Source organism: Colletotrichum tamarilloi (assembly GCF_030869305.1).
Source record: "Colletotrichum tamarilloi strain Tom-12 chromosome Unknown Scaffold_99.1, whole genome shotgun sequence".
Classification (NCBI taxonomy): domain Eukaryota; kingdom Fungi; phylum Ascomycota; class Sordariomycetes; order Glomerellales; family Glomerellaceae; genus Colletotrichum; species Colletotrichum tamarilloi.
Genome location: NW_026849482.1, coordinates 91,681 through 119,058, shown reverse-complemented (window position 1 = coordinate 119,058; position 27,378 = coordinate 91,681). Strand labels below are relative to the sequence as shown.

Genomic DNA, 27,378 nt, shown 5'->3' with positions numbered 1-27,378 from the left:
CGATCCCAATACGAAGTTCGCGAACATCAGGGATATCCATCGGGCTCAAATCGAAGCGGGTGAAAAGGAGGTTATCACGGCTGAATCCAGCGACTCTGAATGCCCTAGTGAGGCTGGCAGCTGTATTGTAGTGGGTGTGGTTGAGGATCAATAGTTAATAGTAATGAGGAGGTTGGGTTGTGATCCCATCGTTTTTGTGGTGCCAGAAACAGGGGGGTGCCAGGAAGTGGGTATGTTGACTTAGTTAATCGCACGTTCAGACTCTGCATCCTACACCAGTAGTGGTCGCTCTGAGCTCATCTCACTCAGTGTGAGATCTGAGTGAGATGAGCTCACGAAACATTTAGATGAATGAGTATGAAGCGCCTCTTATCAAATGAAGCACAAACAATCTAAGCAGCTCCGGGTGCAGAGGAACTAATTAACCCCGGATCAGACGGACCCTTACCCCGATCATCTCCCCACGGAGTCAAGATCCATCTGCCCGGGTTCACTCGGCAAACGGTCAACCGAAAGCCTACTCAATGGTAGACTCGGCCCCTGTTGGCCCGAATCAAAAACCACCCACCTTCTTCCCACGAATAAGGAGCGCTTCAACAGACGCTATGCAATCGCTTTCCCACTTGTGCGCAAATTGAGCAACGGGTTTTCAGTATTCATCTAGCTTAGCGGTCCCGCCGTTGTGTCTTTTGCCTCCAAATGACCCCTGCTTTACGCGGGGAAATGCCCAGCTTTTGGGCTTGTCAGTTCAGTCTGGTGCGGGGAGACAGGATGGCATCCCTGGCACGCTGGATAGCTCTAGGTGCCGAGATCCGCTGTCAATGGCACCCTCGCCATGGGAAGAGGAATAATAAAATGAAGCTATGCCTTCGTGACCTTGCTTGGTGAGACAGCTCGAAAGACCTCGCGCCTGTCTCTACCAACATAGCCCTCTCCGTCTGGACGAGAATAAGTCGACCATGAAGTTTTCTGCAGTTTCCCTCCTTCTGGGAGCTGGTTCAGCGCTCGCAGCACCCACGGAGCGTTCCGATATCGACGACCGACAGGTACTCTGGCTTGCTGGCGACAGCACGATGGCACCGGGCGGTGGACACAACGGGACCCAGGGATGGGGAGAGTACCTGCACTACTCCCTCGACTCGTCAAAGATCCGAGTCAATAACTCTGCGTATGCTGGGAGAAGCGCGCGCACTTTTACGAGAGAGGGCCGGTTCCAGCGGATCATTGACGAAGTCAAGGCTGGGGACTGGGTTGTGATTGAGTTTGGTCACAACGATGGACGTACGTATCTGAACTGCATCGATCCTAACTCCCCAAGTATCAAAAACTCTGACAGAATTCTAGCTGGAAACCCGATCAACGACACAGTCAAGAACCGAGTCGACTGTCCCGGCATTGGAGACAATGTCTGTCCTGTGCTTTTCAAGTACGTCCATAGATATTGAGAACGTCATGTTTCTCCCTAATGATGACGATCTAACTATGTGTCTTTAGCAACCAAACGGAAGTAGTGCAGACATACACTACCTACCTTCGCAACGCCTCCTCAACTTTCCTCTCCCTCGGCGCCCGCGTGGTGATCTCAACCTCAACCCCCATAAACCCTTACTCGGCCGGCACATTCTCTTGGACGCCGACCATCTACGCGTGGTACTCGTGGTACGTCGTCGAATCCCTCGGCGGACCCGCAGCCGGTATCTACTACGTTCCGCATGGCAACTACAGCGCCCAGGCCCTTCAGGTGCAGGGCCAGCAGGCGGCTGTCGAGGGTTATCCCATGGATGCCGTGCACATGTCGCCGAAGCTGGCGGATTCGTTTGCTGGGGCTTTCGTGTTGGGCCTCAAGTGCGGCACGCCGCCGCTGCAGGAGTATGTTGTTAATGCGACATCGAGACTGGAGGGGGGTAGACTGGGAACTTGCCTCCAGGTTAATGCGACGCTGCCCATTTAATAACCCATAGAACCCATAAGAGAAGGTTTATGTTCACATCTGGTTTTTGATGGCAGAGTGGTGTCAAACTACAAAAGATCACATTTACCACTTATGAAAGTTGATCAGCCAAAAGACGAACAACTCGATTGATCGAAAATTTGGGATCTGTGAAGTTTCGAAGTAGACCAAGGGCCCAGTTACATAAATAATGCAGTAAATCCCCTGTACAATCACTATACACGTATCACTGGCTGCATGATTGGAAACATAGACGGTGAATTTGGACCTACAAGTTCACATCTGCTGATTGAGTTCGCGAAGAGAAGTTTAATTCTAGCTGCGCAGAAGACCGATACTAAACTTGGAATGTAAAATCGCACCCGCTTGCCAACAACTTATGAAAAGAGTTCTCGAAAACCGTAGATCAGTCTACTTACCGTCGCAACCTATTTCCACTACTGAGATGGAGCAAAACCATCCTCAGAGTCGGAACCATACTCCTTATCAGCGAATATATTAGAGCCATTGACAGGAGGTTCAAAGTGGTAGGCCCTCTGGCAACTAGAGCAGCAGACTAGTTGAGTGCGACAGTCGCGCTGAATGGTCTGGCATCTAATGCCGTTTCTGTATGACGGGCAGTAGACGAAGTCAGACTGGGACGAGCTGATAGTGCGGCCGCACTGGCGGCACTTGGTGACGTTGAGGATGTAGTTGCACATGGCTGTGATGTAAACTGAGTTGTGAGTCTGTTAGTTCGATCGATGCTTGAAGCTGCTAATGTCGGATGAAGAATGCTCGTGGAGCGTTGAGTTGAAGTTGAGAGTGTTGCGATGAAATGATGAGTTGAGAATGAGTTGCAGGAAGCTTCAAGAGCTATTCCATAGTGGCACTTTTATCGTTTTCAGTCGGCAAGTGGATGTTGCCTGTCGTCTTTCACCAGCACTCATGGGTGCGAAGAAGTCTTGTTCCATGGATCAGTCTGACACCTTAGACTAAGCCATTGTCAACTGCCTCTTCTGAAACAGGACAGTGACCTAGAGCACCTAGGCTAAATCAGTCTTTCCGAGTTGTCTCCTTCAAACCTTTTCTGAAAACTTTTTAGGACAATTTCTGTGTTCTCGTGTCAAAGAACACGACAAAGGAGGGCTTCACCACAGACAAGGTATCCTGATCAATGGAATTTTTAATCGGGCCAAGGTTCTCCTCAGCCGAAGAAATGTCCGCACTGAATACCTAATTTAACACATGCAGTAAGTTATTCTAAGGTAGAAAAGACTGTGTTTGAAATGTCCCGTCCGAGAGTATCACAGATAAGAGGCTCGACTTGGTCAAATGTTTGGAGGTATGGTCTCGAAGAGGAGCGTTTGCTCGGTATGAATGGTATTTGTGGGACACAAACATCGCCAAGACTTGCTTTCTCCGAACTGGGCCTCGCACGCGCATCTTCAATGTAACATCATTTGCAGCCAGACCGTCGGGCTGGGTTTGCCAAAAGGGACTTTTCGTTGGCCAAACACCGAAAATTCGCATGGTTATTGTGCTGACGTGGGATGCCTCGTTGCACTAGAAGAGGGGCTTTCCGCGGGGGGATTCGTTTCATTTGCTGGATTTGCTTTTTACCCATGAGCAGATCAATAATGACCATCGAAGCGAACACATTGTGGTCCCTCGGACAATCGGGGTGCGGAGACCAAGTCCGATAGTAGCGCTGCCGTTGGGACTAAACAAACATGTAATCTTTTAGCTCTGTTGGAACCAGATTCCGTCACATCAGATAACGAATGCGGCTTTGCTTTAAATTGACAGTGGCCGCTCGCTGTTGGAAGATTTTCTCAATCCAATTTTTTTTCCCTCGTGCGCACCGCTATCCCACACATTTCCAACACTTGCACTTTTGCTCAGGCAATAGACTGGATCAATGGGCTCTCTTGAGAACAAGACGTCTGTGGACAAGATGGAGTATGACACAAAAGAGAAGCTCGCTGCCTTGAGCGTCATCGAGTGAGTATCAACCGCAAGCGAAATTTCAAAAGTCTGGAACAAAGTGGACTGACCCTCGTTGAAGTCCAGAGATCGCAGAGGTCAGTCAAGGCTCGTTGGCATGAACTGACTCGGCCACTAACCATACTCCAGTACCTGGCAGGTGGGCATCCCTTGCCAGAGTCAGCTCCCCCAGCCCCAGACACGGAATTCGAGTACACTATCCAAATCCCAATGCGCGATGGGGGCCGCCAACAAGAAGCCCGCGTCCACAAGCCCTCCACGTCAACAGGCGCAAAGTCCCCAGTCATCGTTCTCATCTATGGAGGCGCCTTCACAATGGGTGACTGTCACCAAATGAGCCCCTGGGCCAGAATCGCCAGAAAGCTCTTCAATGCCACTGTCATCAACCTTTCCTATCGTCTGGCACCCACACACCCTTTCCCCGCGGCCCCCAATGATGTTGAAGATGGGCTCAAGTGGGTTTCTGAGAATGCGCACACACTAGGTGGCGACTTGAGCGCAGGCTTCGTTATCGGAGGCCCATCTGCTGGCGCAAACCTTGCGGCCGTCATGGCACAGAAGATGGTTGATGGCGCGACGAAGCTCGGAGCTCCTCTCACCGGTGTCTGGCTCCTGGCTCCGCTCTTCCTCGAGGACGACATAGTGCCTCCAAAGTACAAAGACATCTTCCTCGCAAGAGAGCAGAACGCCGAGGCTCCGATCTTCAGTAAAGCAGCCTGGGGTTATCTTGCTGCCAATTACAAGGCAGACATCAAATCAGTGGATTATTCGCCTTTCAACTCGAAGAATCCCCATGTCGGAATGCCACGAACAGTTGTGCAGGTTGGAGGTCTGGACTTCCTCCGGGATGACGGGCTGGTTTACGAGAAAGCTCTCAGAGCACACGGGGTGGAAACCCGGTTAGATGTGTATCCCGGCGCTCCGCATGGACATTTCATATTCCCTGGTGTCAAGTCCGCGTTCAAGGCAAACCTTGACATCTTCAGAGGCCTCGGATGGCTTCTCAAGCAGGAGGTCTCGGAGGATGAGATCAAGAAGGCGGTTGTTGCAGATCCTTTCATGACCGTTCCGGAAAAATCGTCAACGGCATATGACGCCATATACCGGTGACCATAGGAATCTTAGAATGCCGTTGCATAAAGTATCTTACAATTTACTCTTTGGCACATCTAAACTCTTTGTGGCTAAATTCTTACAAAACAGCATGGTCAATTTAGAGAACGATGGTATCAACTCGTAAGATTACTTCATGATTCTCATTACTGTCATTACTTTATAGCGGAGTGGAAATACTCCAGGTATCATCAAGCCTTCGACATCAGAGGTCTTTGCTCTCATTCAAAAAACATTAGTACACAAGAGTCAGTAATTCCCCCCTTCGCGTAATTGTCTTCTTACGCGTAATGCTTCTGGCTCCCATTCTCAGTAGAACGACTTGATCAGAGCGCTCTTCCATAAAACTCCCGCTCGTCCCTGGAAAGGGTTAGCAAAAGTATACACGCCATATAGGGCCAACATACCTGATTTGTTCCTGGCTATGGACATTGTGGTCGACCCGATCATGATTACTAAACTTCTGATCATCGTCTGACCCGCCTTGACTTTCTTCATCCACGCTCCGAGCTCGCACAATTCCCTCAAGCTTGAAGTCTGGTATGTCCACCAAAAGACAGCTTCCGCTCCGTGGGAGATTCCGTGCGCCATCCAAATCGGTCTCTTCCGTCGTCGATAGGGTACCCTTCCGCGTTGTAGAGGTAATCACGCTCCGATACGTGTTGAGCTCCACGTTGTTTGAATTTTCGTTGCTATCATCGTGGTTGACTTTGTTGTCGTAGCCAAGGGTAGATGCCTTTTCTTTGATAAAGACTCGTAAGACTGGAATCGATGATCCAATTATTGCTGTGGCCGTTTCCACAGCGGTCCAGATAGTTACGTCCTTTCCGTTGACTTGGGTGCAAATGTTAGAAAGATTACAAAAGCCAAATGCAAGAGCAACTAGTCAACTCACAGAAAAAGTCACCTTGTTCTAGTTGAACAAGATATATGCCCTTGATGATGGCGCATACGCCTGCCCTGTGGTGATAAGTCAGCATGAGGTAAGATAGTACGACGACTTGAGAACAAAAACATACAACCAGCCTAGGCTCATCGCAAAGCAAACGCCTAGCTTCTCGTGTTTTCTCAACCGCATCCCCCAAATGAGCTTCCAGGGGATTATCGCCAACACAAAGTCCATGAACGCGCACCAAGCCGCGTTAAAGATGCCGTAGTTGAGCGTCACAGACTCATCCCAGCAGGTCCCTGGCATCTGTCTGTTGAAGTTCTTTTGCACCGGGGTGCACTTCAGCCATGTCAAGGTCGCGCTGGGAAGCATGACCACCGTCAATGTCACGACGGCGAACCACACAAATATCCTGAACCAGCCCGTCGTGAGCCGAAGGAGGGTTACACCAAACCCAACTTTGCTACCAGTCGAAGCAAAGCACGATATTGATGCGCCTACTGAGGTATACATGGCAATCGTTAGAAGATTGGCCTGGGGAGTGATGTCGTAATAGTGACGGCCGAAACCCAAGTTCACGCCCATTTGGGTGATGATCGATTCGACAAAGAGACAAGTCTGCAAGCCACCGTCAGTTTAGTTGTCAGATAGTCAGAAAAACAGATACCTCGTTAAGAATTTATATACGTACCCACGAGAAAAGAAAGATGTAGTCATCCCACCACAGCTTCTGTCCCCTGCTTAACTTCGCGTACACTCGTAACGCCAGGAAGGCGCCACAGAAGAAGCAGAGAAACCATGTGATGCCCGCTATCAGAGGTCCGTTGCTCTCAATAGAATTCATCGTGGCCGCATTTGGATGAGAAGAGGTACGGCCCCGAACGCGAGCAAGTCGAGTTGGAAGCTGGTAGTCGGAGGATATGGTGAGAATTCTGCCCAGGAGAGACCAAGGCCCAGAACCGAATTGCCGGGACCCTTTATTGGTTGGTCGGCGGAAATGCCGCTGCGAAGAGATGGTCAGACATTGATCGTTACTAGTTCAGCTTTTCATGATTTAGGGATGGGGAAGTCGGGGTGAGATTGGATAGGTCTCAGTGAGGCGTGTAATGCTAGCGTGAATACGATGTAACGTACACATGCCTAGGCCGTTCACTCCGATGCAGACTCTTCGGAATACTTCAGCGGATATGACTCGAGCCATGACGTGGTGAGAAAGAGGTTGGTGAGCGTTCGCGGGTGTGTTCGTTCTAAATATCGAAACAAACTGGGCCGACAGAGGCTCTCACTTGTCCAGTGCGGGATGCAAAAGCCGGAGGCGCGCCTCGCCCCCAGCCGTCACGGGTAAACCTCTCTGTTTAAAGTTCTTCTTGCGGCGAACGGTGGCGGGTTATCAACATATCCTTCTCGGGCTGAGGCAAAAGTTGCTGCATTTCCGTCTTCTGGAGGACACCTTCATCGCGGCGAACGGGGAGACCGTTGTCGGGGTTGTCCACTTGGGGATGCACATATCAGACGACCCTCGGGCGGTCCTCGGTGACAGTGCTGTAACGGGTCGATCCAAACATTGTTCCAGACCACAAGGCAAGGTTGGAGGACTCGGGGGATGAGCCGATGGCGGAAACAGTATCAATTCTACCAGGAGCTTAAATCAAAGTTGGAATGTGAGAGGTTTATGCCATTGGGTAGCGAGACCGGGCAAAGCTCCAGCTTGGTAGGGGCTTGTGATTATCCAGGATGAGCCAGTGGGAAGTGAGTCAGTTTTACGAGAGCAAATCGCACACCAGCTCTTGGTCCATGAAACATTGAAGTACTCCAAGCGTTGCATGTGGCGTTGGGCTTGAGTTCGCCATTACTTGTATCCATGTATTCCCCAAATCCCCCTTTAAACCCCTCTTGCCAAGATCATCTGAGCCAGGAATGTATATGTATCGGCCTCGATTGTCGCCGTTGACCGCAGTTCGAGTTGATCGCAACATCAACACGAAGTTCGGTACAAATCAACCTTTCTAGCGAGCCGCGTCTCCAACGCTGGTGAGATTGGGCCGAACACACCGACCACTCATTTACTTCCATGAGAATTCGAGACGCACACTATCTTGCTGTGAAGAGAAAATCCAAATAGTGCTCGGACATAGATCTGCGTCAGCTACTGCGACATCTGTGCAGAGCATCAGATGCTGTCTCGAATGAGAGCACTCACCTCCTCTGTACGGAAAGGTGTTCTCTTGGCAACATCTCAAACCGCTTCAAGCTCGGCGTTGACGTCGAACTTTAAAAAGACGATGCAGCCTTACCCAAACTTGCTCCCTCCATCACGGCATTCTTATGTGATGACTTACGCGATCAGGCGGGGGTTTAGCCTCCGCATGAGCTTGAGGCGTCAGATCTCGTCTAGACCCTGTCGAACCTGGACCTTGAGGTAAACAAGATGGCCAAGACGGGCATAATATCTGCTTGTGGATTTTCCGCCACAACCTTATTGACGGTTAGGTACATGAGTCAGAATGGTAGAGTCAGATAGTTTGACCGTCGGACGGATGATGGATACGACGGCTATTGAACTGGCAAGTCTGGCATGAAGGCATATGCTTTTTCTGAAAACTGAGGCTTCACCAAGGTTCGTCTAGTATCTTCGGCGTCCTCTCGTCGAAACTTGGAGCGGACGATCGAACTCCTTCCCAGTCATGACAGATGGGACTCGGGATGTATCTCTCACGATATTCACAATCCTCCGACGTTGTTTCTGGCATCTCGCGTCTCAATGGTCGATCAGGAGCTCTGTCAAGACTCTGGTAGTGTTCACTTTGGAAAGAATAGCCAAGTAGTGCAAGTCACGAAAGAAACTACATCCCAGACACCGTAACTCCTGGAGTAGCTCAGCTTCGAGGCATCGTACACATATTCACGATCTTACAGAGTGAGAGGAAGTCAGTGATTGAGCGGGGCTTCGGAAGACGGTACGGTCCGTTGAACGGCACCAGGGCCCGTGGGCTGAGCCACTTTTCCAGGACTCTTTGGATGTGGATCAGAAAGACGCAAAGTTCCCCCAGCTGTGCCCGTCTTCAGGGTAACAGGAATGTGGACTCAGGAGCTGCAAATTAGTTGTGTTCATGTGCAACGCACTAAGCTCAGCGTAAGTGAATTTGAAACGGAGGCATCTTTATTCTACTCAAAAGCTGGGCTTTTCATCATCCCAAATTTTGCTGTTCCGATATCAACCTCAACCGCCATTTACGTTTGAGACCGTGAGATCGACGATGACTAAAGGGAAACGGAAGCGCTCTGCGGCAAGTGGGGGCTTCGGGGCATGGCTCCGAGCCCGTAACACTGGTGTTCGCGGCCGGACTCGAAAGTTTGACCGTGGATTTTGCTGTCTTCTCGAATCGGAGTAGTCTACCCGTCGCTCTGGTCTGGATTTGTGAGCTATGCTGAGTGTGTTTGACGGTTGAACTAGTGAGACGGACGGAAAACTTCTAGCGCTGCCGTCGCAGCTAACGCAGGTGATGGCACCTCCTAGTTGCTGCCAGTGACGTGGTCGGACGCGTGGAAGACTTTGCACCAGTTAAACCTTTCAATCCAACAGTCTTGATAGAGGATGACAGATGGGAAGCCTGACTATATAGCCGCTGTCTTTGGCATCTCATCAATAATCCAGCTGGATTACAGAGGCCTGCCTCGCGAATCTGGTGATGGCATAGGAGACTGGTTTGCACGAGTCACATCTGCAGCCGTGGCCGAGTATTCTGGTGCTTCTAGCATTCGCCTCCATGGTCATGCGAAGTTAGCGAGCCTTGAGTATGATGTCGCTTGTTGCATAGTGAGGCGGGGAAGGAACCTCAACCGACTGTACGTCAAGTCAAGCTCATGGCATCGTGTCCAGACCATCGGAAAGTCCTTCTCCATCTGGTTCCCCTATGTAGTATCACGCAGTCAAGACAAGAGATCCTGCAGGCCTCTCAGCTTCCCTAAATGGCGCTGTCGAATGTGGTAGATCTCGGATAGCCGCCCCTGGAAGTGCTTGAAGGATTTCACACTAGCCATGCGCCTTACAAGTGAAGCGACCTCCGATTCGTAGCAAACTTGGGCGCAGACGGCGCAGTAGGGGTCGACATGCACATGTGTTTCAAGTCGGACCCTGATTGGAATGCTCGGCTTGCCACATGTAAACTCTTGTTTCCTTCCAACCCCCCCTCCCCTTCTCTTGGTCTAGAACCTGCCTGATCACCGCCTCCCGACATGGTGGAAGGCAGGACAAATGTGCCGTGATCTCAAGGCAAGCGGGCGGAGTTTCCCCGTATCGACCCAGCTGAGCATCTCACTTGATTCCGTCACTGTCAGCACCATACAGTTCAGCCGAACGACTGGAGGTGGACGGACCAACGCCCACCGCCTTATTTTCAGTCTATCCATCGGCCCCTAACCATTGTGCCAGTTTCTGTTAGCAGTGTAACTCCCTCTCAGCGTTGCGTGCCGTCACGGCTACGACATTGCTGAACCGTGCTTAACAAGGGGAACCGGGAGGCCCCTCCAAACGACCTAAATTGGGAACTCAATCCTGGCGCCGAGTGATAAGACGGTCCAATAAGAGAGTGGCCCCTCACGGCCGGGCCACATTTCGATAGCCGGTCTCACTTCTTCTGGCGCAGGCTGTGTCCTTGAAGATGCGCAGTTCCGTGACAGCCGTTGCGACTCATGTTAAAAGCTAGTTCTTTGGGCCGAACACGTGCCCCATCTCTTCCACACACTCATAAGGCCAGACAGACAGCTGTTAGGAGACAAGTAGCTGTAGCCTCGGATGGTTTTCTAGTGTGTGTGTGGTTGTCAGCTTGAAGTTTACTCCGCATGACTGGCCTTTGTTGAGGAGAAGATGTTACAGGACGCGCGGCGCGCCAACTTTGGCCTTTTGGAAACTTGGTGCCTTGCGCAGAGATTCTTTGCTCTTTAAACGCCGGATCGACCTTCACGCTGCCATAACTTCGCAAGCCTGGCGCTGCGCCGTACCTTATGTACTGCGGTCGAATCTCCTCTTTCGTGATCACCTAACTGATCGGGCAAAGCTGCAATCAAGCACTGCCGGGCGCCCACACCGGAAGGTTCAACAAACGGATACTTCCAAATGTTCCCAAAGCTCATCGGTCCACTTGGCGTTCAGTCCAACACCCAGATTGACGGGGATCATGCAAACAGGCGACAGCCGTGCTAATTAATTCGCTGCCAGAATTGTAACTGCAATGTTAAGGGGATGCCTTTGCCTGGGTCTGCTTTGCCTCAGATCCTTAAAATACTTTTTATTAGCAGCAAATTAAGCTTCGAGTATCGAGCTCAAGGACAGACAAAACCATTGTGCCTCCCATCTTGCCAGCTTTCGTGTTCTTCAATGATACTATTCGCGACATCGAAGTCACCCGCGCTGACTGACGAACACCACCCCCCCTTTTTCGAGAGCCGTCCACATCCGTACTCGCTCCACGCAACCGAAGCTGAACGCTGACGATCTCGTACTGGGGCGTCCGCGGCGTGGTCAGATTGGGGAATTCAAGCTCGATTTCGATTCTCGTCCCCTGTCAAGTCCCCGGTTTTAACCTGGCCCCCAGCTGATTCCGTGCGAACAGCCCTGCTATTGTCTGGAGGCCGAGGGGACCTTTTTTGCGACGCTGATCGCCCCCGCCACGACTCGTATTTTCGCAGCGAGGAAAAAAGGGCCAAGCGTTCTGTCCTCTTCTTTTCGACTCGCGGTGGTTGCGAAATCATGATTTCTCGTCAAAACTGGTAGAAAACACAACGGAAAGCGATCGAGACGAATTCGCGCCGCCGCCTTACACTCCTATTTTCTTTCTTCTTTCGCCATGGCCGTGAACCGGTCCATCTTCCGCCGAATGCTGGCGGTAGCCGGATCCGGTGGCGCCGGGCTGGTCCCGTGTCTCGCCGCGCTCGGGCTGGTGCTCCTCCAGGTCGGCGCGGCGGTCAATCTCTGGAATTCCCGCGAGCGAGGGCAGTTCAACTTTTCGCCATCTTCGAGTTTAACGATATCCGAATTTCTGAGGTTCTTGATTGCGACTTTGCTTTTGAAACGCGAGATTCGCCGACGAAATACCAACACCGAGTACTCTTCGCTGGGCAACGGATCGGAGGACTTGGATCTTGGCGCTGATGAGGACGGACGGTCGTCTGGCGAGTACGCTGCGGAGAAGCTATCGCGACAAGCTCCCCGCATTGGAGGCGCGAGGGCACTCTGGTGTTATGTCTGGGGAGACGCGGACTTGAGATTCGGACTGATGAGGATTGCTTTACTGCAAATGCTCAGCAACAACTTGGTATGCGACGTCAAAGCGCTTGGCACTTGGCGCTGGCGCAACATTAGATGAGGCAAAAGCTAACATTTCTTTCTCAAGTTGTTTCTCAACTATTTGGTCAGCGATCCAGGCACCGTCTCCATCACGAAGAGCGGCATCATGGTCGCAGCAGCTCTAGTCACGACGCCCGCTCTTGGACTGAAGGGCCCCAAGACCCGATGGATGGCTTTCTTGATCCAGGTAGGTCATTCACGTAGCTTCTAATACTCCAATTCAGCTGCTAAACAGGAGTAGACGTCGGGTCTGGTACTGTCCCAGTTCTACCCACAACATCGCACGAGGGCATCGACATACCAGCTTCCCCTCTACGTCAGCATTGTCGGCCAGGCCAGCTTCAGTGCCTTATCCGACATCCACAGCGAGAAGCTTTTGAAGGCTACCGAGTTGAGCTCGAACGGCGCGAACATTGTCTTGGGAGCTTTCGGTGCGATGCTCAACCTGCTCGTGCATGCACTTGTGCGACTATACAGCTCCTTCGAACCCACTTTCTTCGGCGGCTACGACAGCAAGGGCTTGTCAGTGGTGTTCATGACCACACTTGTAGCTCTGATTACTACGGTTGCACAGAAAAGTACGTTTCAGACACCGTCCCACTTGGGGGTTCTCGAAGAAGATTGCTGACGTTATACAGGGGTCGACTCATGGGTGAGATGGTTCATCAACGACACCACAAGTATTGTGTTGATGCTTGTGTCCGCGCACTTCTTCTTGTCTCGATACAGCATGTTCCTCATACCCGGCACAGTGCTCATTTTCATCGCTTCGCTGGCGTACATGAAGTATGCTCCCTTGAAAGAGTACATTAGTTCGTCTCCAGTGGATGACGTGCCGAACTCTTTTGCGCCGCCTCCATCCTACAAGGTCGGTCATCTTAATGGAGTACTGTGATCAAGGCATGCTAACGCTATTGCAGAAAGCAAAATTCGGTCTTCTTACCCTTGCCAGCTTTCTCGGCGCAGGCATCATCCCCTATGCAACACTTTCCGAACTCCCGCATACCCCCGAGTACCGACTCGTGATGAGAGATGACACCGACGGACACTGCTCGATACCCCCGGCCGAAATCATCACACCCTTCACGGACAAGCAAGAACCGTACAAGATCTCGACAGGTCCTGGCAACCTCACTGCCTCACCCTTTAGCAACACGCTCGCAATGATTCGCTGGAATGCGAAGCGCATGGAGCGTGTGCCTCTCCTCATGAAATACAAGCCCTTTTACCACACCGTCCACATCTCCATGCCGGAGATGGTCGAGGATAAGCCCGAAGACTGGCACAACCTCACGCACTCGCAGTACCCACACCACGAAACAATTTACATGCAAGTCGCCAGGACGATGAAGCTCATACTCGATGAGCAACCCGATATCGAAGGGTTGATGTACTTCCACTTCGACTCCTGGATCGACCCGATGGCTTGGGTCGATGAGAACCGCGAGTCCATCTGGTTCCCGACATCTCACAACACACGGCAGTTCGAGGGCGACGGACCGCGGTACATGTGTATGACGGACTGGCAGAAGTTTCCGCAATGGTGGGGTTGGTACCACAAGTGGAACGAGAAGGCCGTCACCGTCAACGGCGAAATTATCCGGATGAACCGCGGCTACACGATCGAGGAAAAGGAGTTTTGCGTAGGCTGGTCAGACATTTTCTACATTCCTCGACGTTTCTTTGCCGACTTTATTTTTCTGTCATCGGTCTACGGTTGCGCGGACCTGTTCCACGAGGTCGCAATTCCGACGATGCTCAACATTATCGACCGGAGCCGGAGGAGCGAGAAGGCCAAGTTCCAGTCGGTCATTGACCGAATCGGAGACTGCTGGGGAGGATGCTGCGATGATTCAGCAACGGCGCATGACGTCAAGTGGACGAGGTGTGGTCACAGGCTGAATTACTTGAACCAGGAGGTGATTGATGCGCATTACAGCCGGTTGGACGAGCAAACTGCATGGCTTGGTCAGGCTGAGAGACAAAAGTCTGGAGGCGAAAGGCGTTGATGGTTTGTTTTGTGGAACATAGGTCTACCGGGGCATTAGAGTGGACATAGCGTGTATTTGTTTCTGGCACTTGTAACATTATTTGAGGTGCAAAAAGTATCTAGCATTGAAACGGACAGAACATAACTTGAAGGAATTGAACACGACAATTGTATCTTAGTTGATCGGAGGTACTGTCTTTGCACGTGCAACAGCGAATCAGCAACTTGAAGTACGCTTAGGTGTTGAAGCTTCGGACTACACTATTGAGGCAGGGTGTAGAAGAGGTACGGACGGTGATCATGTTGAAGTATTGTGCGGGTGTCCTAGCTGCGTCACTGTTTGTAGTACACCATGACGGGTGTTTGTTTAATGTGGCTCCGCATGTACCTGGCAAACACTGCCCAACATCAATCTATTACTAACACAGACAAAGAGAGAATGCTGAGATCTCTTGCTGGTGTGACAAATTCAGATGCCATCATTTCATCCACCGTTCAAAATCGTTAGGTGCCTCAAGACGCTCGTGACATAGAACTCATATGATAACTGCCTTGTTCTGGCCAAACCAACGAACGGTCACTACCTAAGTAAAATAGCTTCAAGCTGCCAAAAGTTATCTCTATACCTACTTCAACTTGGTAACGTGCTTCTCCTGCACTCCCTTGAGTAGTACCAAAGTTCAGTTCGTGCTGATGATTGATTGCAAGGGGTTCTCGATGGTTACACAAGTGATATACATGTGGACAAAGTATCGTAGCTGAGTTAGCATGATCATCATCGCATATATGCCTTGATGAGATTTTTTGGTCATCTCAAAGTGGATTTTTTCAAGAAAGAACAAAGGCATATGGACTTGATGGCCGTCGTTTGCTCCTTCCATCTATGTCGTTACTCAGTCAACACAACTTTCCAGGCAGCGAAGGCGGTCAGATGGAGATACAAGACAGTTTTTTGCATTCGAACGCCTTCACAGAATACTCTTCGAGTATTTATACGTTGAATCGGTAGCTTTCAGACCTCCCTACCTTTCTTCGATATCTCACCTCCCACCGCCATTGCCTGTTAACGAGATCTCCTTCCACTATTCACATCATCAATCACAACCAAGAAACAGATAGCACAGCCTCTAAAATGAGATTTCAAGGTAAGTTTGTTCAAATCCACTCAAGTGTCCATCATGAAGAGAGCCTGACCGTAAATTACAGTTCTTCTCACTGGTGCTACCGCCCTTGCCATTGGCGTCGCTGCCGGCCCCAGCATGAACCCCCACAAGATCCGTCAGGACCTCAACGACAGAGATGGAGTCGACACCATCAATATCAAGGCCCAGGATACTGTCCTCCAGACTCGCGAATGCGACATCGTCTGCCCTATCAGCAAGCTCTGGTGCGAGTACCGCCCTTATAACTACCGCTGCGACAGCTCCGGCAAGCTTCGCTACGATCAGCGCCATACCGACTGTGAGAATGCCTCCTGGGGCTGTACCTGCGGCTGCGACTGGCGTGTTCCTGGCATTGAGTCAGTGAAGGAGACGGAGAAGGCCTAGGAGTATTGAGCATGGAATCCACAGGGATGATTGATCATTGGAAAGCATGACAGACGCGGTATCTTGGATGTGCATCAGGAGCAGTCAAGTTCGGGATTAAGATTCTCAAGGAAAGATCAAGTCTCAGAACGACAAGTTTCGCGCTATACCATGAATGCCAATAATTATTACCATGACAAAGGAATCAATCTCTATCCTATAGGCTTGGATATAGCCTGTACGCACAATGCGCTTCGTTGATGTTGAATGAGGACAGTCTATTGAGGTGGTATTCCTACGCATTCAGCGACATATGCTTCCCAAACAATTAGGAGGTCTTCGTATTGCTCGCCTTGGCTCCGCATGTTGCCATTTCTCTCATACTTTATCCAGTCGATCCTGCCCGGTGCTTATAATTCTCGGTTTATGGAAGTCGAGGTTACGATATCTTCTCCTACACACACATGCTCTTGTGCTGAGCACTTGTATCTACGCTGCGAAAAGAGGTAGGACATATAAGACAGCCAGCCACAGACACCATAGCTTCGCTACAATATCGTCAGACTTCTCATTCCGCCTCACCAAAGCCAATGCAGCCATTAAGGCTCCCACTCCAATAGGAGCCGCCCAGGCCGCCGGTTGGAGGTTCCAGAACAGTGGACACGCAGTAGACCACAGCAAGACCATCACGGCCAGCCCGCCCCGAGCAATGCCCTCGCCATAGAGCAGCGGAATGGTCTTGCGACCCCTAGCTTGATCTCCCTCCATATCTGGGAAGTCCAACGCTTGAACTGTAGTGGCGATGACGGCCCCGGTCACCCCGATCCAAGCCCACGCCTTCGGAAGGAGATCACCGCCAGAGATGACCTCCAAAGCCCCAGCACTGAAACACATGATGCCGCCCGTGTTGATCGCGTTGCGCGCCCAGATATTGATACTGCTCCCGTCGAGATCGTTGTACATCCATAGAAGCGTCATCATCGATATCGTTGGTTTGAAGCCACCCATAAACGCGCTTACTGTAACCACGAGAGGTATCATGCCGAGAAGAAGTCGTTGGGCTTGTGCGGGCGTCAACCGCTTCGCAGCCAGTGGCCGCCAGGGTTTGTTATGCTCATCTTCGACGACGGAGTCCGCGAGTCGCTGGTTTGAGATACCGCACACGATCAAGTTGAGCCATATCCATAGGATTGCCAGGGGTAGTCTCTGAATATTGAAGTATTTCGTTTGATCGATTGCTGTCGTAAGTGATTCCCGACTGAACACAGCTGCTGTGATGAAGATGATTTGAGGCGCTAGTACGGTCTTGATATCGCTCCTAGTGAATAGATAGAGAGTCTTGAGATGAAAGGATGCGGTTTGTGCCTGAGAAGGATCAATACAATGCTTACGGGAGCTTTGCGCGACGTCCAAGCGGAGATCTTTTCTTACCAAAGTCCTGCGCTTAGGCACAGATCTGTAAAGTTCCGGAGCGGGAGCGCCCGAAGGCTTCTCTGCCAAGATGTTGTTCTCAACAACTGTCATGTTGTCGGTCGTATGACAGATCTTTCCTACCAAACCAAAATGTCGCTAAGGATATGAACTGTCAATGCTCCTGATGCTGGTTGGAAGGTGGAAATCAACCTGCTATTTCAATCAGTCGCCAGACTACCAAGGGCATGGGGAAGTCCGCGCCGAAGATGGCAGTTTGCTTGGCCGGAAAGTCCAAAAATTGTGGATGTGACGACATCGTCTGATGTTTCCGTGTCTGCGCGCCTCGCAACATTGAGAACTGTATCCTGGCAAGAGACGATTGGAGGGTTTCCGTGAAGCAGGCCGGGTTACCCGAAGCTGCGGGACGAATTTCCAAAGGAGAGTCCAGTCGGGGACATTTGCTGAGGATAACTCTTTTAACTAAGTCTGATCCAGGTATAAGATTTCGGGAAGCTTAACTCTAGCTGCCTCGTAGCTAAGCGTGAAGGTCGAACTAGCAAACGCAGCTTGTCTCGGGCTGGCCGCACCGCCGCAGTATTTCCCTCATGAGTCGAATTGGGCCGTGTTACATATTTCGAACACGTTCCTAACCTAAATTGTGGAGAGCTGAAAAGTTCGCGGCCTCGCATCAGATAGCGATCATCCTTAGTACGGTGATAAGCTTCAGCTTTCAAGTTCGACGCCACAGTCTCGTTTGGTCTAGCCCTGCGCCCCACAACATATCAACATGTTCACCGCTAGAGTACTAAACAGTCAAGACATGCATCACCCTGATGTACTTGATGAGATTGAGAAAACGAGACTGATGGAATGCACTCCGGGCCCACCGTCGATGTTTGAAATTCGATCTCTCGGATAGATAAAAGGCATTCGATCACATTCCACTAGCAAGGGAAGCAATAGTATCGAATTACAGTACCTTGGTATGATCAAAGCCATACAGGTGTACTATTGATATAGATCCTGTAAGCCGGGATGATATCTTTCGCAATTTATCGGACATAATGTGGTGTGCAATTGAAGCCTATTTATCGGCAAGACTGCTCATAATACCAAGTAAAGCAGCAACGACTAGAAGCGGTCAGTCAGCGCGCTCTGTTTGAACCTCCTTCAATACGGAACATGGGATACTTACAACCTCCTGCTGTCACAATGTAGGATGCGATAGACCACGCGGTCTGAATGGTGGTCAGGTCCGTCCAGTCCTTTGAGTTGAACCACAGTCCGATGACGAGGCTGAGCACCACTGGTATAAGAATCACGACGGCAATCCTAGCGACGGACCAGCCCAACACGATTTCAAGTGAGTACTTCCCATTGAGTACGTCAAGCGAGTCGTTGTTGAGTTCCTGGTGCATCCAGTCTCCCCAGGCAAGTGCGATGTGCTCAGGGACTCGCCATTGCTTGTACGTATGCAGGAGCAATTGCAGATCTGCAGCACCGTTGTTGTCAAGGTCGACACGTTCATGAGTCCCTTCTTTCGCATTGCACTACAGAAGAGATTAGCGAAATGTCTATTACAGCGTAGATGTCGTCGATTAGGAACCAAGAAAGAGCTTCAGGCTCTAAGTGACTTACCTTATAAAGCCGGAATCCTTTCACGTGTCTGAGAGATAAGAACGTTTTCCAGAAACCGCGTAAGCGGAATATCTCTCGACTGAGCTCTCTGAATAATTTTTTTGGCTAATGGCAGAACATGACTCTTTCGATTGGGTTGGGTTGGCCTCGGCGAAAGATGCCCAAAACCACATAGACCGGCAAGCCTCGGGCTATCGAAGCTGTGAAAGTGTTAGTATCCCTATTATAGAGTAGTTAGTTCGAACCGTGGGTTAATAAAGAGATTAATTAAACTATATAAATTTCTACGTAAGTATAAAAAGGAGGTTCTAATTATAAATTAGGCTAGTTATAATAATTATAAATAGGGCCCTTAATTAGCCCCTATATAGTTAGCTATATACTATTATTAAATTAAATTTCTAATCTAATACTAACTTTTTCTTTTTTTTATTAATTTACTTATTATAATTAGAAATATAATTCGACCTTAAGCCCGTTTATTAAATCGTTTTTTTTTTTCTCTTTTTTTTTATTTTTTTTATATAACTTATCCTTTTATTTATATATTAACTTTTTTATTATTTATAAATTATTTTAACCCCTTATTAAGTACTATTTTTATAAAAGTATTAGCGAGGTTATTTTTATTATTAATTTAATAAATTTTAAGGATTTTATACTTTTTATATACTTATCTAAGGGTTATAATATCGATTATAAGCCTCTTTTCTTTCGTTATTCCTAATTTAATAAAGTATTTATATAATAAATAAGAATTAGTATAAATAACTATTAGGATTAATAAAAAGTTAAGTTAATTAGTAATCCTTTTTAATATTATTAAAATTATATAAGCAAAGTTAATACTATTAACTATATTATAAACTTCTAATATTAATATACTTCTTATTACTTACTTATTTTTAGTTAATAAATAATAAATTATATTACTATATATAGTAAATTCGCTCTCGCTTATACTCTTATTAGCTAGGATAATAATATACCCTAATTATAAAATAAAGTTATTATTATTTATAAATAACTTATTAATAAAGACGTAGAGCTTATTAATAGTGAAGTTAATTAGGTAGTAAATAAGGCCTCGATTAAAATTCGTTTATTATTATTTAAACTACTTATTAAATATTTTAATATCTCGTCCGTTTAGATTTATAACTTATATTATTTTAATATAATTAAAAGTTATTTTAAACTAATATATATTTATAATATATACTTCTTATATAAGCTTAGCTTTATATTACTTTTTAATATTAATTATATTTAAGTTAATAAAGGTAATTTTTTTACCTTACCCCTTTTACTAAAAAATAATAGTTTTCCCTTTAATTATAAGAATATTATTATTAAATACTAATAAGTTATTTATTATAAGGACCTCTTTTAGCTTCGTTACGAAGCCCGCTTTTTAGAGCTCCTTATCCTCTTTTTTTATAAAGTTAATATTAAATAGGCTTAATATATTATTAGTTTATATTCTAATAATTCTAAATTATTCGTTTTTATATTTAGAGATTAATAAGTACGGGTTATACGTAGATATAATTATTAATAATTAATTAATATAAAAATCGTAGTATATAGCTTATTAATAAGTGCCTAATTTTACGAGTTTATATAGTAGTTTAAGTACTTTAATAATTATACTTTTTAAGTACTTACTAGCTATTTTTTTTAATAAGTAGGCTAGGATTTTCTTTATAAGCCCTATAACTAATTAAGTATAGGTTTAAATAATATTACGGTTCTAAATCTCGTATTTCTTTTTTTATAGTAATATTATTAATACTATTATTAATCGTTAGCTATAGCGCTATACTATAAGTAATTAAGTAAATAGCGTTACTTTTTTAACGTTTCCGTACCCTTAAATTATATACTTAGATTTTTTATATAGTTAGGGTATTCTTTTTTTTTAATTTTACGTATTATTTACGATTTAAATATATAGAAACCTTTATATTTCTTAGCGTCGTAGAGGATAAATTAATAAACCCCTCGATCGCATAAAGTATTTATTTTAATAAGATCTAACCCCTTATATAGCTTTTTAATAATTATAATAATACTTTCCTTACGTAATTTAATTACTAATTCGAAATTAGCTTTTTTTTTTACTATATAAAAAGTATTAAATACCCCGTTATTAGTAATAAATTACTATATTAAGGCTTACTATTGTAGTTTTTTATAATATCTTATTAATAATATTAGTACTTTTTTAGTAATTTCTTCTTTTTTATTATTTATTAATATTATTATAACGATTTTGTTAAGGATAATTTCCTATACTTTTATTACGGGTTATACGGTTTCCTTTAGCTCTTTTTTTTTTAAAAATTAAAAATCCCCTCGTTAAGATCTATATAATATAATTTAACTACTATAATTAATATTTTAAGTAGCTAGTTATAATTTTTCGTAATTACGTAAAAGCGCTCGTTAATAGAAATTAATTTATATACTTTAGCCTATTATTAATTAATTTCTTATTATATTCGTATATTTAAATTTAGTAATATATTTAAATTAGCCCCTATATTAGGTCTATTATACGTAATAATTACCTTATTAACCTACTTTTTTATACTTACTTCGCGTAGTACTTATATTATTTTTTTAATTACTTGGGCTTATTAGTTTATATTTAGTAATAGTAATAAGGCTAAAGTTATTCTTAAATATATTCTAAATATTAATAGCGTTAGTATAAGCTTATTAAGCCCTATAGTATTATTATAATACTTAAGTACTATTTAGAAGTATTTATTATTAATAAAATCGGGATTTTTCTTTTTAATAATTTTAAATACCCTTTTTAGTTATTAATATACTTTTTTTACTTTTTTAATATTATAGTGCGCTTTTACGGGCACGATTTTTAATTATATACTATAGGCCGTTATATTTTCTTTAAAGTTTATTAACTTAAAACTCGTATTAATATTAGTTTTAATACTATTTAGTAGTCCTTAGTATATATTAATCTAGCTTTTTTATAGGGCTACTTATACTATTTTTACTTATAAATCCTAAAGAATTACCTTATTTAAAATAATATAGCCTTATTAATTATATATAGGACCGGTCGACTATTTAAATAGAAAATATTAATAACGATTTCCTAATTAAAATTAAGCTTATTATATAATTTAAATTTAAATCTGCGTAGGCTCTACGTATTTATTTAGTATTAATAATATACTTTTATTAACTACTCTAGCGCCCCTATTTCGATATTATTATTATTTAATTACTTTAAGAGGCTATATAACCTCGTAATTAACGGGTACTTAAATTTTTAATATAGTTATTTAAGCTTATTTTCCGTTAGATAATTAATTAATTTTATATTATTAATAAGCCTTATAAATATATACCCCTATCGTTGTTCGACCGTTTTAAAATACTTATTACTAAAGATTTATTCTTTATATTATTAAAAATAATACCTAGTTAATCTATATTTTTTAAATATAAGAGAAATAGGGTATTAATAAGTAAAATATAAAAAGTTATTATTCCGAAGTACGTTTTTATTTTTATTATACTTAGGGTAACGATTTTTTTACTTAGGCCGAAGCTAATTTTTATAATACTTACCGTTAATATATTAAGTATTATTAATACGATTTTTTATAATATTTAGAATTACCCCTTTTTTTTCATTAACTATTATAATACTTTAATATTTAAAATAATCTTATAAAAATTATTTAGGCCGTACTTTTCGCTTATATAAAATACTTATATAAGCTTAGTACTTAAGTAATTTAAGTAATATAAAAAGGGCCCCTCTAGCTACTTTTAGAATTACTTAGTACTATCTTTTTTTTTTAATATTAATAAAAATAGTATTTTCTTTTTAAGCGTTAAGAAAATAGAATTTTATATTATTAAATTTATTTTTTTATCCTCCTCTATATTTACTATTTAAAAGACCTTCCCTTACTATTTATAAAAAAAAGCCTACTTATTAAGGGCTTTTACTACTTTTTATTTATTTAGCCTCGTATATTCTCTAAAAGCTAATAGTATAAAAAAAGAGTAGTTAATATTATTAATTTTATTATAATTTAATTTATTAATATAAGGGGTAAGATTTTTTTTATTTTCTAAATTTTTTATAAGGGGCGGATACTCTAAGTTACTATTATAACTACCGTTACTAAGTTCTATACTCTTAAATTTATTTTTATATATAATAAAGAATTAGTTAAATTAATAAGGGCTAGTTTTACCGTTTATTATTCTTAACTTTTTATATTATTTATATAATTTAATATACTCTTTTTTAGAGTAGTTATTTAACTAATATTTATTCTTTTTATAAATAAAGTATTACTTTTTTTATTACCCTATTTACGAATTAAATTTCTACTTATTTAATAAATCTAGGCCTCTTTATTAGTAATTACTGTACTTAATCTCTTTCTTTTTTTTATTATATATCTAATTAACTTAATATTATTAATAAGGGCCGTTATATATTTAGAAATATATTTAGTACGGTATTCTCGCTTTAATATTAAAACTAAATCTTAACTTTAAATAAAACATCTCGTAATTTTTAAATACTTAATATAGGGTTATTTTTATTTTTAATACGTACTAAATTATGGTATAAAAATGTTTAATTTTCTACTTATTAATCCCCTTATTTAGCTAGGTTTTTACTAACTTATTAATTTAATTAATAAGCTCTTTAAGGATTTTTATTTATAATTTACCCTCTATTATCCTAGTTATAAATATAAAATAAATTACTTATAATTTAAATAGGAGCTCTAGATTTTTATTATAAGTTTTAAAGCGGCTTCGAATTATATTAATAATATTAAAAAAGTCGTTCTAATTAAAATTACGTACTACTTTGTAATAATAATTAGAGGCTTTATTTATAAGTACGATATTAATTACTAAATAGTACTAGTATTCTCTAATCCCGACTTTTTTATAGTAGTTATAAAATATTATTAGGGTTTTTTATAAAACCTCGTACTTCCCCCTAAAGTATAATTTCTTTTTTAAAAAGACTTTTTTAAAATTTATAAATTACTTCGTATTTATTACTATATTTTTAGTATTTATATATAATCCCTACGTTATTATATACTATTAATAATTTTAGGTTATTTATTTCCTTTTTTATTAACTAATTAGTACCGGATTTCGTATTAATAATAATAACGAGCTATAAATTAAAATAAATAGAATTATTAATTATTATACTTTTAGTACTATATTTTACTTCTATATATCCTTTTATAATAATAAATTATTATTAGTAATTATAAAAAAGAAATTTAGGTTATTTACCCTTTTTTTAAATTTATTAAAGCGATTATACGCTCTATTAACCTACGCCTAGTTTTATAATATAAATTCCTCTTTTATAATTATTGCTATTAAAATTTCGTATAGTTTTTATAATTATAATTACGTTAATAATACCCCTTACTTATAAAAGAATTTATTAACTACTTTTATAATTCTTAAGTTTACGCTTATAAACTATTTATCTAGTTAATAATTAAGGTCGTTTATAATTTTATAAAATAAGGGTTACCCCTATAGCCCCTTTTTTTATAAACCTTAATTAAATAGATTAATACTACGTTAATTTACTTATTATTAAGCTAATCCGCGATTTTATATATTTATATCCCCTAATAATTTAGGTTAATATTTATTTATTTATAAAGGATTAAAATTTTATTTAAAATCGGGTTTTTTTTTCTCCTCTTTTACTTTAACTTATTAAAAATCGTACTTTAGCTTATATTTATATTAATAATTATTAATATATTTAATTTTAATAAGAATATATTTAATCCGCGCGCTAGTTATAATAAATCCGTACTTTTACTACTTAACGAATTTATTAAAGTCTAAGTAATTCCTACTTTTTTTTATTATTTCGCTACTATTTTCGTTTTTATTATTTTTAATAATTACTATTACTTTTTTAAATTGCTAGCTATTATACTTATTAAAATCCTCTTTTTTATTTAATATAAAAAAGTAGGTTTTAATAGTTCTTTTTTTAATAATAATAATAGACGTTTATATTACTATAAAAAGATATAATAATTAATTTTAGGATCTTTACTAATTACTAATTTTTATTATTTTATATATTTCTAACTTCTTAAGCCTTATACTTTTTATAATTTCTAAATTACTTCTTTTTTTAACCTACCTTTTTTAAAATAATATTTTAAAAAAATAATTAAAAATAAATACTAAGTAGCTTATAAAAGAGCTAAATAAATTATTAAGAGCTAAATAAGTAGTTAAGTACGGTTAGTAAAGTTAAGCCCTTTTTTTATAAAATCGAGGACTTAAAGGACTTATTAAAAATACTTATTACTTCGTTACTCGTACTAAATAAAGTTAATTACTTTAAAAATCTTTTTTTTAACTACTTTTTAGTACCCTATTTTATATTTTTTAAATAGTTTTTTTTATAACTTAATTATTATTAAATAATTATTACTTACTAATAATTCTTTTTATTACTTAGTTAATTTTTTAAAATTAATATTCTTATACTAAGAGCTAATATAAAAAAAAAAATTTTAATAACTTTTTAAAAAAAAAAAAAATTTCCCTTTAAATCCTTATTTTTTTAACTTTTTTTTAAGCTAATTATAACTTTAATAAGAAGTTATAAAACTACTTTAAAATAACTACTTTTTTTTTAAATTAATTTTTAAAATCTATAATACTCTTAGCTTAATATTATTAAAACTTCTAAATCCCCTCTTTTTTTATAAAACCGTTTTTTATATTATATTCTTAAGTAATATTTAAGGGGTAGTTAAGGGAGCTATAAAGAGGTTATTTAAATCATAAGCTTATAGTTGTATTTATAAAATCTTTATAATAATAAACCTTTTTATTTATTATAAATTTCTTAGTTTTATAATTTTTATAAAGTTATTTTTATTATTAAATAAAAATATTTATATTTAAAAATCCTTTTTTTTAATTACGTAGTACTTTTTTATACTATATTATTAAGCTCGTTTATTATACTAATTAATTAAGTAAATAGTTATTATATAAATATTTTTTTTTATTAATTTAACTAGTTAATTTTTAATTATAAGCTGGCCGTAAAGAAGTAGTTAAATAAAAAAGCTATTTAAAGTAATAATAAAAAACTAATTACTTAAGTAGTTTTATTAATTAATATAATTTAATATAATAAACGTCGACTTTTTATTAATAATAAAAAGCTACGATTACTTAATTCCGTATAGTATTTAAAAATTACTTTTTTTTTATTTATTTTTATAAAGTTAATTAGTATAAATCTCCTATCTTATATAATATTAAGAAATCGTCTCTTTTACATAATAAAATACTTTACTAATTTATAATAATAGAATTTAATTACTAATTAGTATTAATATCCTTATTATAAAGTAATTAATTTAAATTATAAGTTAATAAAAAGATTAATTAAACTATATAAATTTTTATATAAGTATAAAAAAGAGGTTCTAACCGTAGGTTAGGCTAGCTACGATAATTATAAATAGGGCCCCTAATTAGTCCCTACGTAGTTAGCCGTATGCTGCTATCGAATTAGACTTCCAATCCGATAGAAAGACGTCCGAGATATACTAAACATACGAGTATTAAATATTATTTCTTTGGTTTTTAAGTTTGTAGTTTTTTTAGGCAAACGTTCGGCTGATGGACCAGCACCTCCTGTCTCGACATCATGCCCTCCATCCAACTTTGCCACTTGTCGAAACTCGGCTGGATACGGAAATCTGCCTTCGCACGAGATCCCGAAAGAAGTAGAAAGTACATCGCGACCCTCAAATTGGGGTTTTGTGTGTCCTCGTCGTGAACGGATGCACTGATTTTGTTGACTAAGAATGTTCTCGTACGAATACAGTGCCCAAGAGGCATCTAGGTAGAACTTCCACGTCCGTTCCGGTATTGGTTCCGTCGGCGCTCGCTTGCCTAGGGATATTTGTCTCTGTGGCCCGTTATTTAGCGATTGTCCGTGGATACTATCATGATCATCTTGCTCATCCGTAGTCGGCACTGCCCTAGTTTCGTTAATGCTCACGTCGCCAGGGCTTCTGACTTCATCAACATTTGCTGCCATTCCTGGTACAAGATGACTCTCTAGAATGATGTCGGTCAATCCAGAAAAACGGAGGGTCTACTCCGGAAGAATGGACAGTAACAGAATGAGAGATGCGAAATTGACCTCGAGACAGGTGCTACGCAAATGGGGAAAAGGGTCGGCGACATCTTTATCAGGCTCTAGAGGATTGGTAGGGCGTTCACAGCCAGTAGGATTGGACTCTGTCTCACCGAAATCTCACTAGGTTGTTCAGCTGGAAGCACCTCCTAGCTTGGCTGCGTCTCAGCCGTGGTAATCAGCGAAGCTCATTTGCTACTCGCGTGAAAAGGAGATGCTCAAGAAAAAAGATTGGCTGTACGAGTGGCAAGTCTCGAATGTCCTAGACTTATTTCCTCGGCAAGTTTACA

The 27,378-nt window shown here is 42.0% G+C and overlaps 9 protein-coding genes across 9 annotated transcripts; 4 read left to right on the top strand and 5 right to left on the bottom strand.

Annotated features, from left to right (window-relative positions):
- Window positions 1–959: 959 nt before the first annotated feature.
- Window positions 960–1,951, top strand: CTAM01_13599 (GDSL-like Lipase/Acylhydrolase; the record flags this gene model as incomplete). Its single annotated transcript, XM_060529601.1, has 3 exons — window positions 960–1,281; window positions 1,345–1,426; window positions 1,495–1,951. The coding sequence occupies 3 exons, from the start codon at window positions 960–962 to the stop codon at window positions 1,949–1,951; spliced, it is 861 nt and encodes a 286-aa protein (XP_060375858.1).
- Window positions 1,952–2,388: 437 nt separating this feature from the next.
- Window positions 2,389–2,652, bottom strand: CTAM01_13598 (uncharacterized protein; the record flags this gene model as incomplete). The annotated part of the gene is made up of 1 exon (XM_060529600.1): window positions 2,389–2,652. The coding sequence occupies one exon, from the start codon at window positions 2,650–2,652 to the stop codon at window positions 2,389–2,391; it is 264 nt and encodes an 87-aa protein (XP_060375857.1).
- A 1,199-nt stretch (window positions 2,653–3,851) lies between these two features.
- CTAM01_13597 (alpha/beta hydrolase fold-3 domain-containing protein) lies at window positions 3,852–5,047 on the top strand (the record flags this gene model as incomplete). The annotated part of the gene is made up of 2 exons (XM_060529599.1): window positions 3,852–3,934; window positions 4,015–5,047. 2 exons carry the CDS (start codon window positions 3,852–3,854, stop codon window positions 5,045–5,047), a joined length of 1,116 nt encoding a protein of 371 aa, XP_060375856.1.
- A 329-nt stretch (window positions 5,048–5,376) lies between these two features.
- Window positions 5,377–7,369, bottom strand: CTAM01_13596 (uncharacterized protein; the record flags this gene model as incomplete). The annotated part of the gene is made up of 7 exons (XM_060529598.1): window positions 5,377–5,410; window positions 5,458–5,884; window positions 5,946–6,010; window positions 6,070–6,557; window positions 6,631–6,973; window positions 7,076–7,186; window positions 7,335–7,369. 7 exons carry the CDS (start codon window positions 7,367–7,369, stop codon window positions 5,377–5,379), a joined length of 1,503 nt encoding a protein of 500 aa, XP_060375855.1.
- A 4,416-nt stretch (window positions 7,370–11,785) lies between these two features.
- CTAM01_13595 (uncharacterized protein) lies at window positions 11,786–14,294 on the top strand (the record flags this gene model as incomplete). Its single annotated transcript, XM_060529597.1, has 5 exons — window positions 11,786–12,253; window positions 12,332–12,472; window positions 12,527–12,863; window positions 12,924–13,153; window positions 13,206–14,294. The coding sequence occupies 5 exons, from the start codon at window positions 11,786–11,788 to the stop codon at window positions 14,292–14,294; spliced, it is 2,265 nt and encodes a 754-aa protein (XP_060375854.1).
- A 1,113-nt stretch (window positions 14,295–15,407) lies between these two features.
- CTAM01_13594 (uncharacterized protein) lies at window positions 15,408–15,822 on the top strand (the record flags this gene model as incomplete). Its single annotated transcript, XM_060529596.1, has 2 exons — window positions 15,408–15,420; window positions 15,482–15,822. 2 exons carry the CDS (start codon window positions 15,408–15,410, stop codon window positions 15,820–15,822), a joined length of 354 nt encoding a protein of 117 aa, XP_060375853.1.
- A 468-nt stretch (window positions 15,823–16,290) lies between these two features.
- Window positions 16,291–17,325, bottom strand: CTAM01_13593 (UbiA prenyltransferase; the record flags this gene model as incomplete). The annotated part of the gene is made up of 1 exon (XM_060529595.1): window positions 16,291–17,325. The coding sequence occupies one exon, from the start codon at window positions 17,323–17,325 to the stop codon at window positions 16,291–16,293; it is 1,035 nt and encodes a 344-aa protein (XP_060375852.1).
- Window positions 17,326–18,298: 973 nt separating this feature from the next.
- Window positions 18,299–19,043, bottom strand: CTAM01_13592 (uncharacterized protein; the record flags this gene model as incomplete). The annotated part of the gene is made up of 4 exons (XM_060529594.1): window positions 18,299–18,345; window positions 18,410–18,764; window positions 18,853–18,880; window positions 19,030–19,043. Coding segments are annotated over 4 exons (444 nt in total), but the record flags the coding sequence as incomplete, so codon positions are not given.
- A 7,403-nt stretch (window positions 19,044–26,446) lies between these two features.
- CTAM01_13591 (uncharacterized protein) lies at window positions 26,447–26,989 on the bottom strand (the record flags this gene model as incomplete). The annotated part of the gene is made up of 1 exon (XM_060529593.1): window positions 26,447–26,989. One exon carries the CDS (start codon window positions 26,987–26,989, stop codon window positions 26,447–26,449), a length of 543 nt encoding a protein of 180 aa, XP_060375850.1.
- Between the last annotated feature and the right edge of the window lie 389 nt (window positions 26,990–27,378).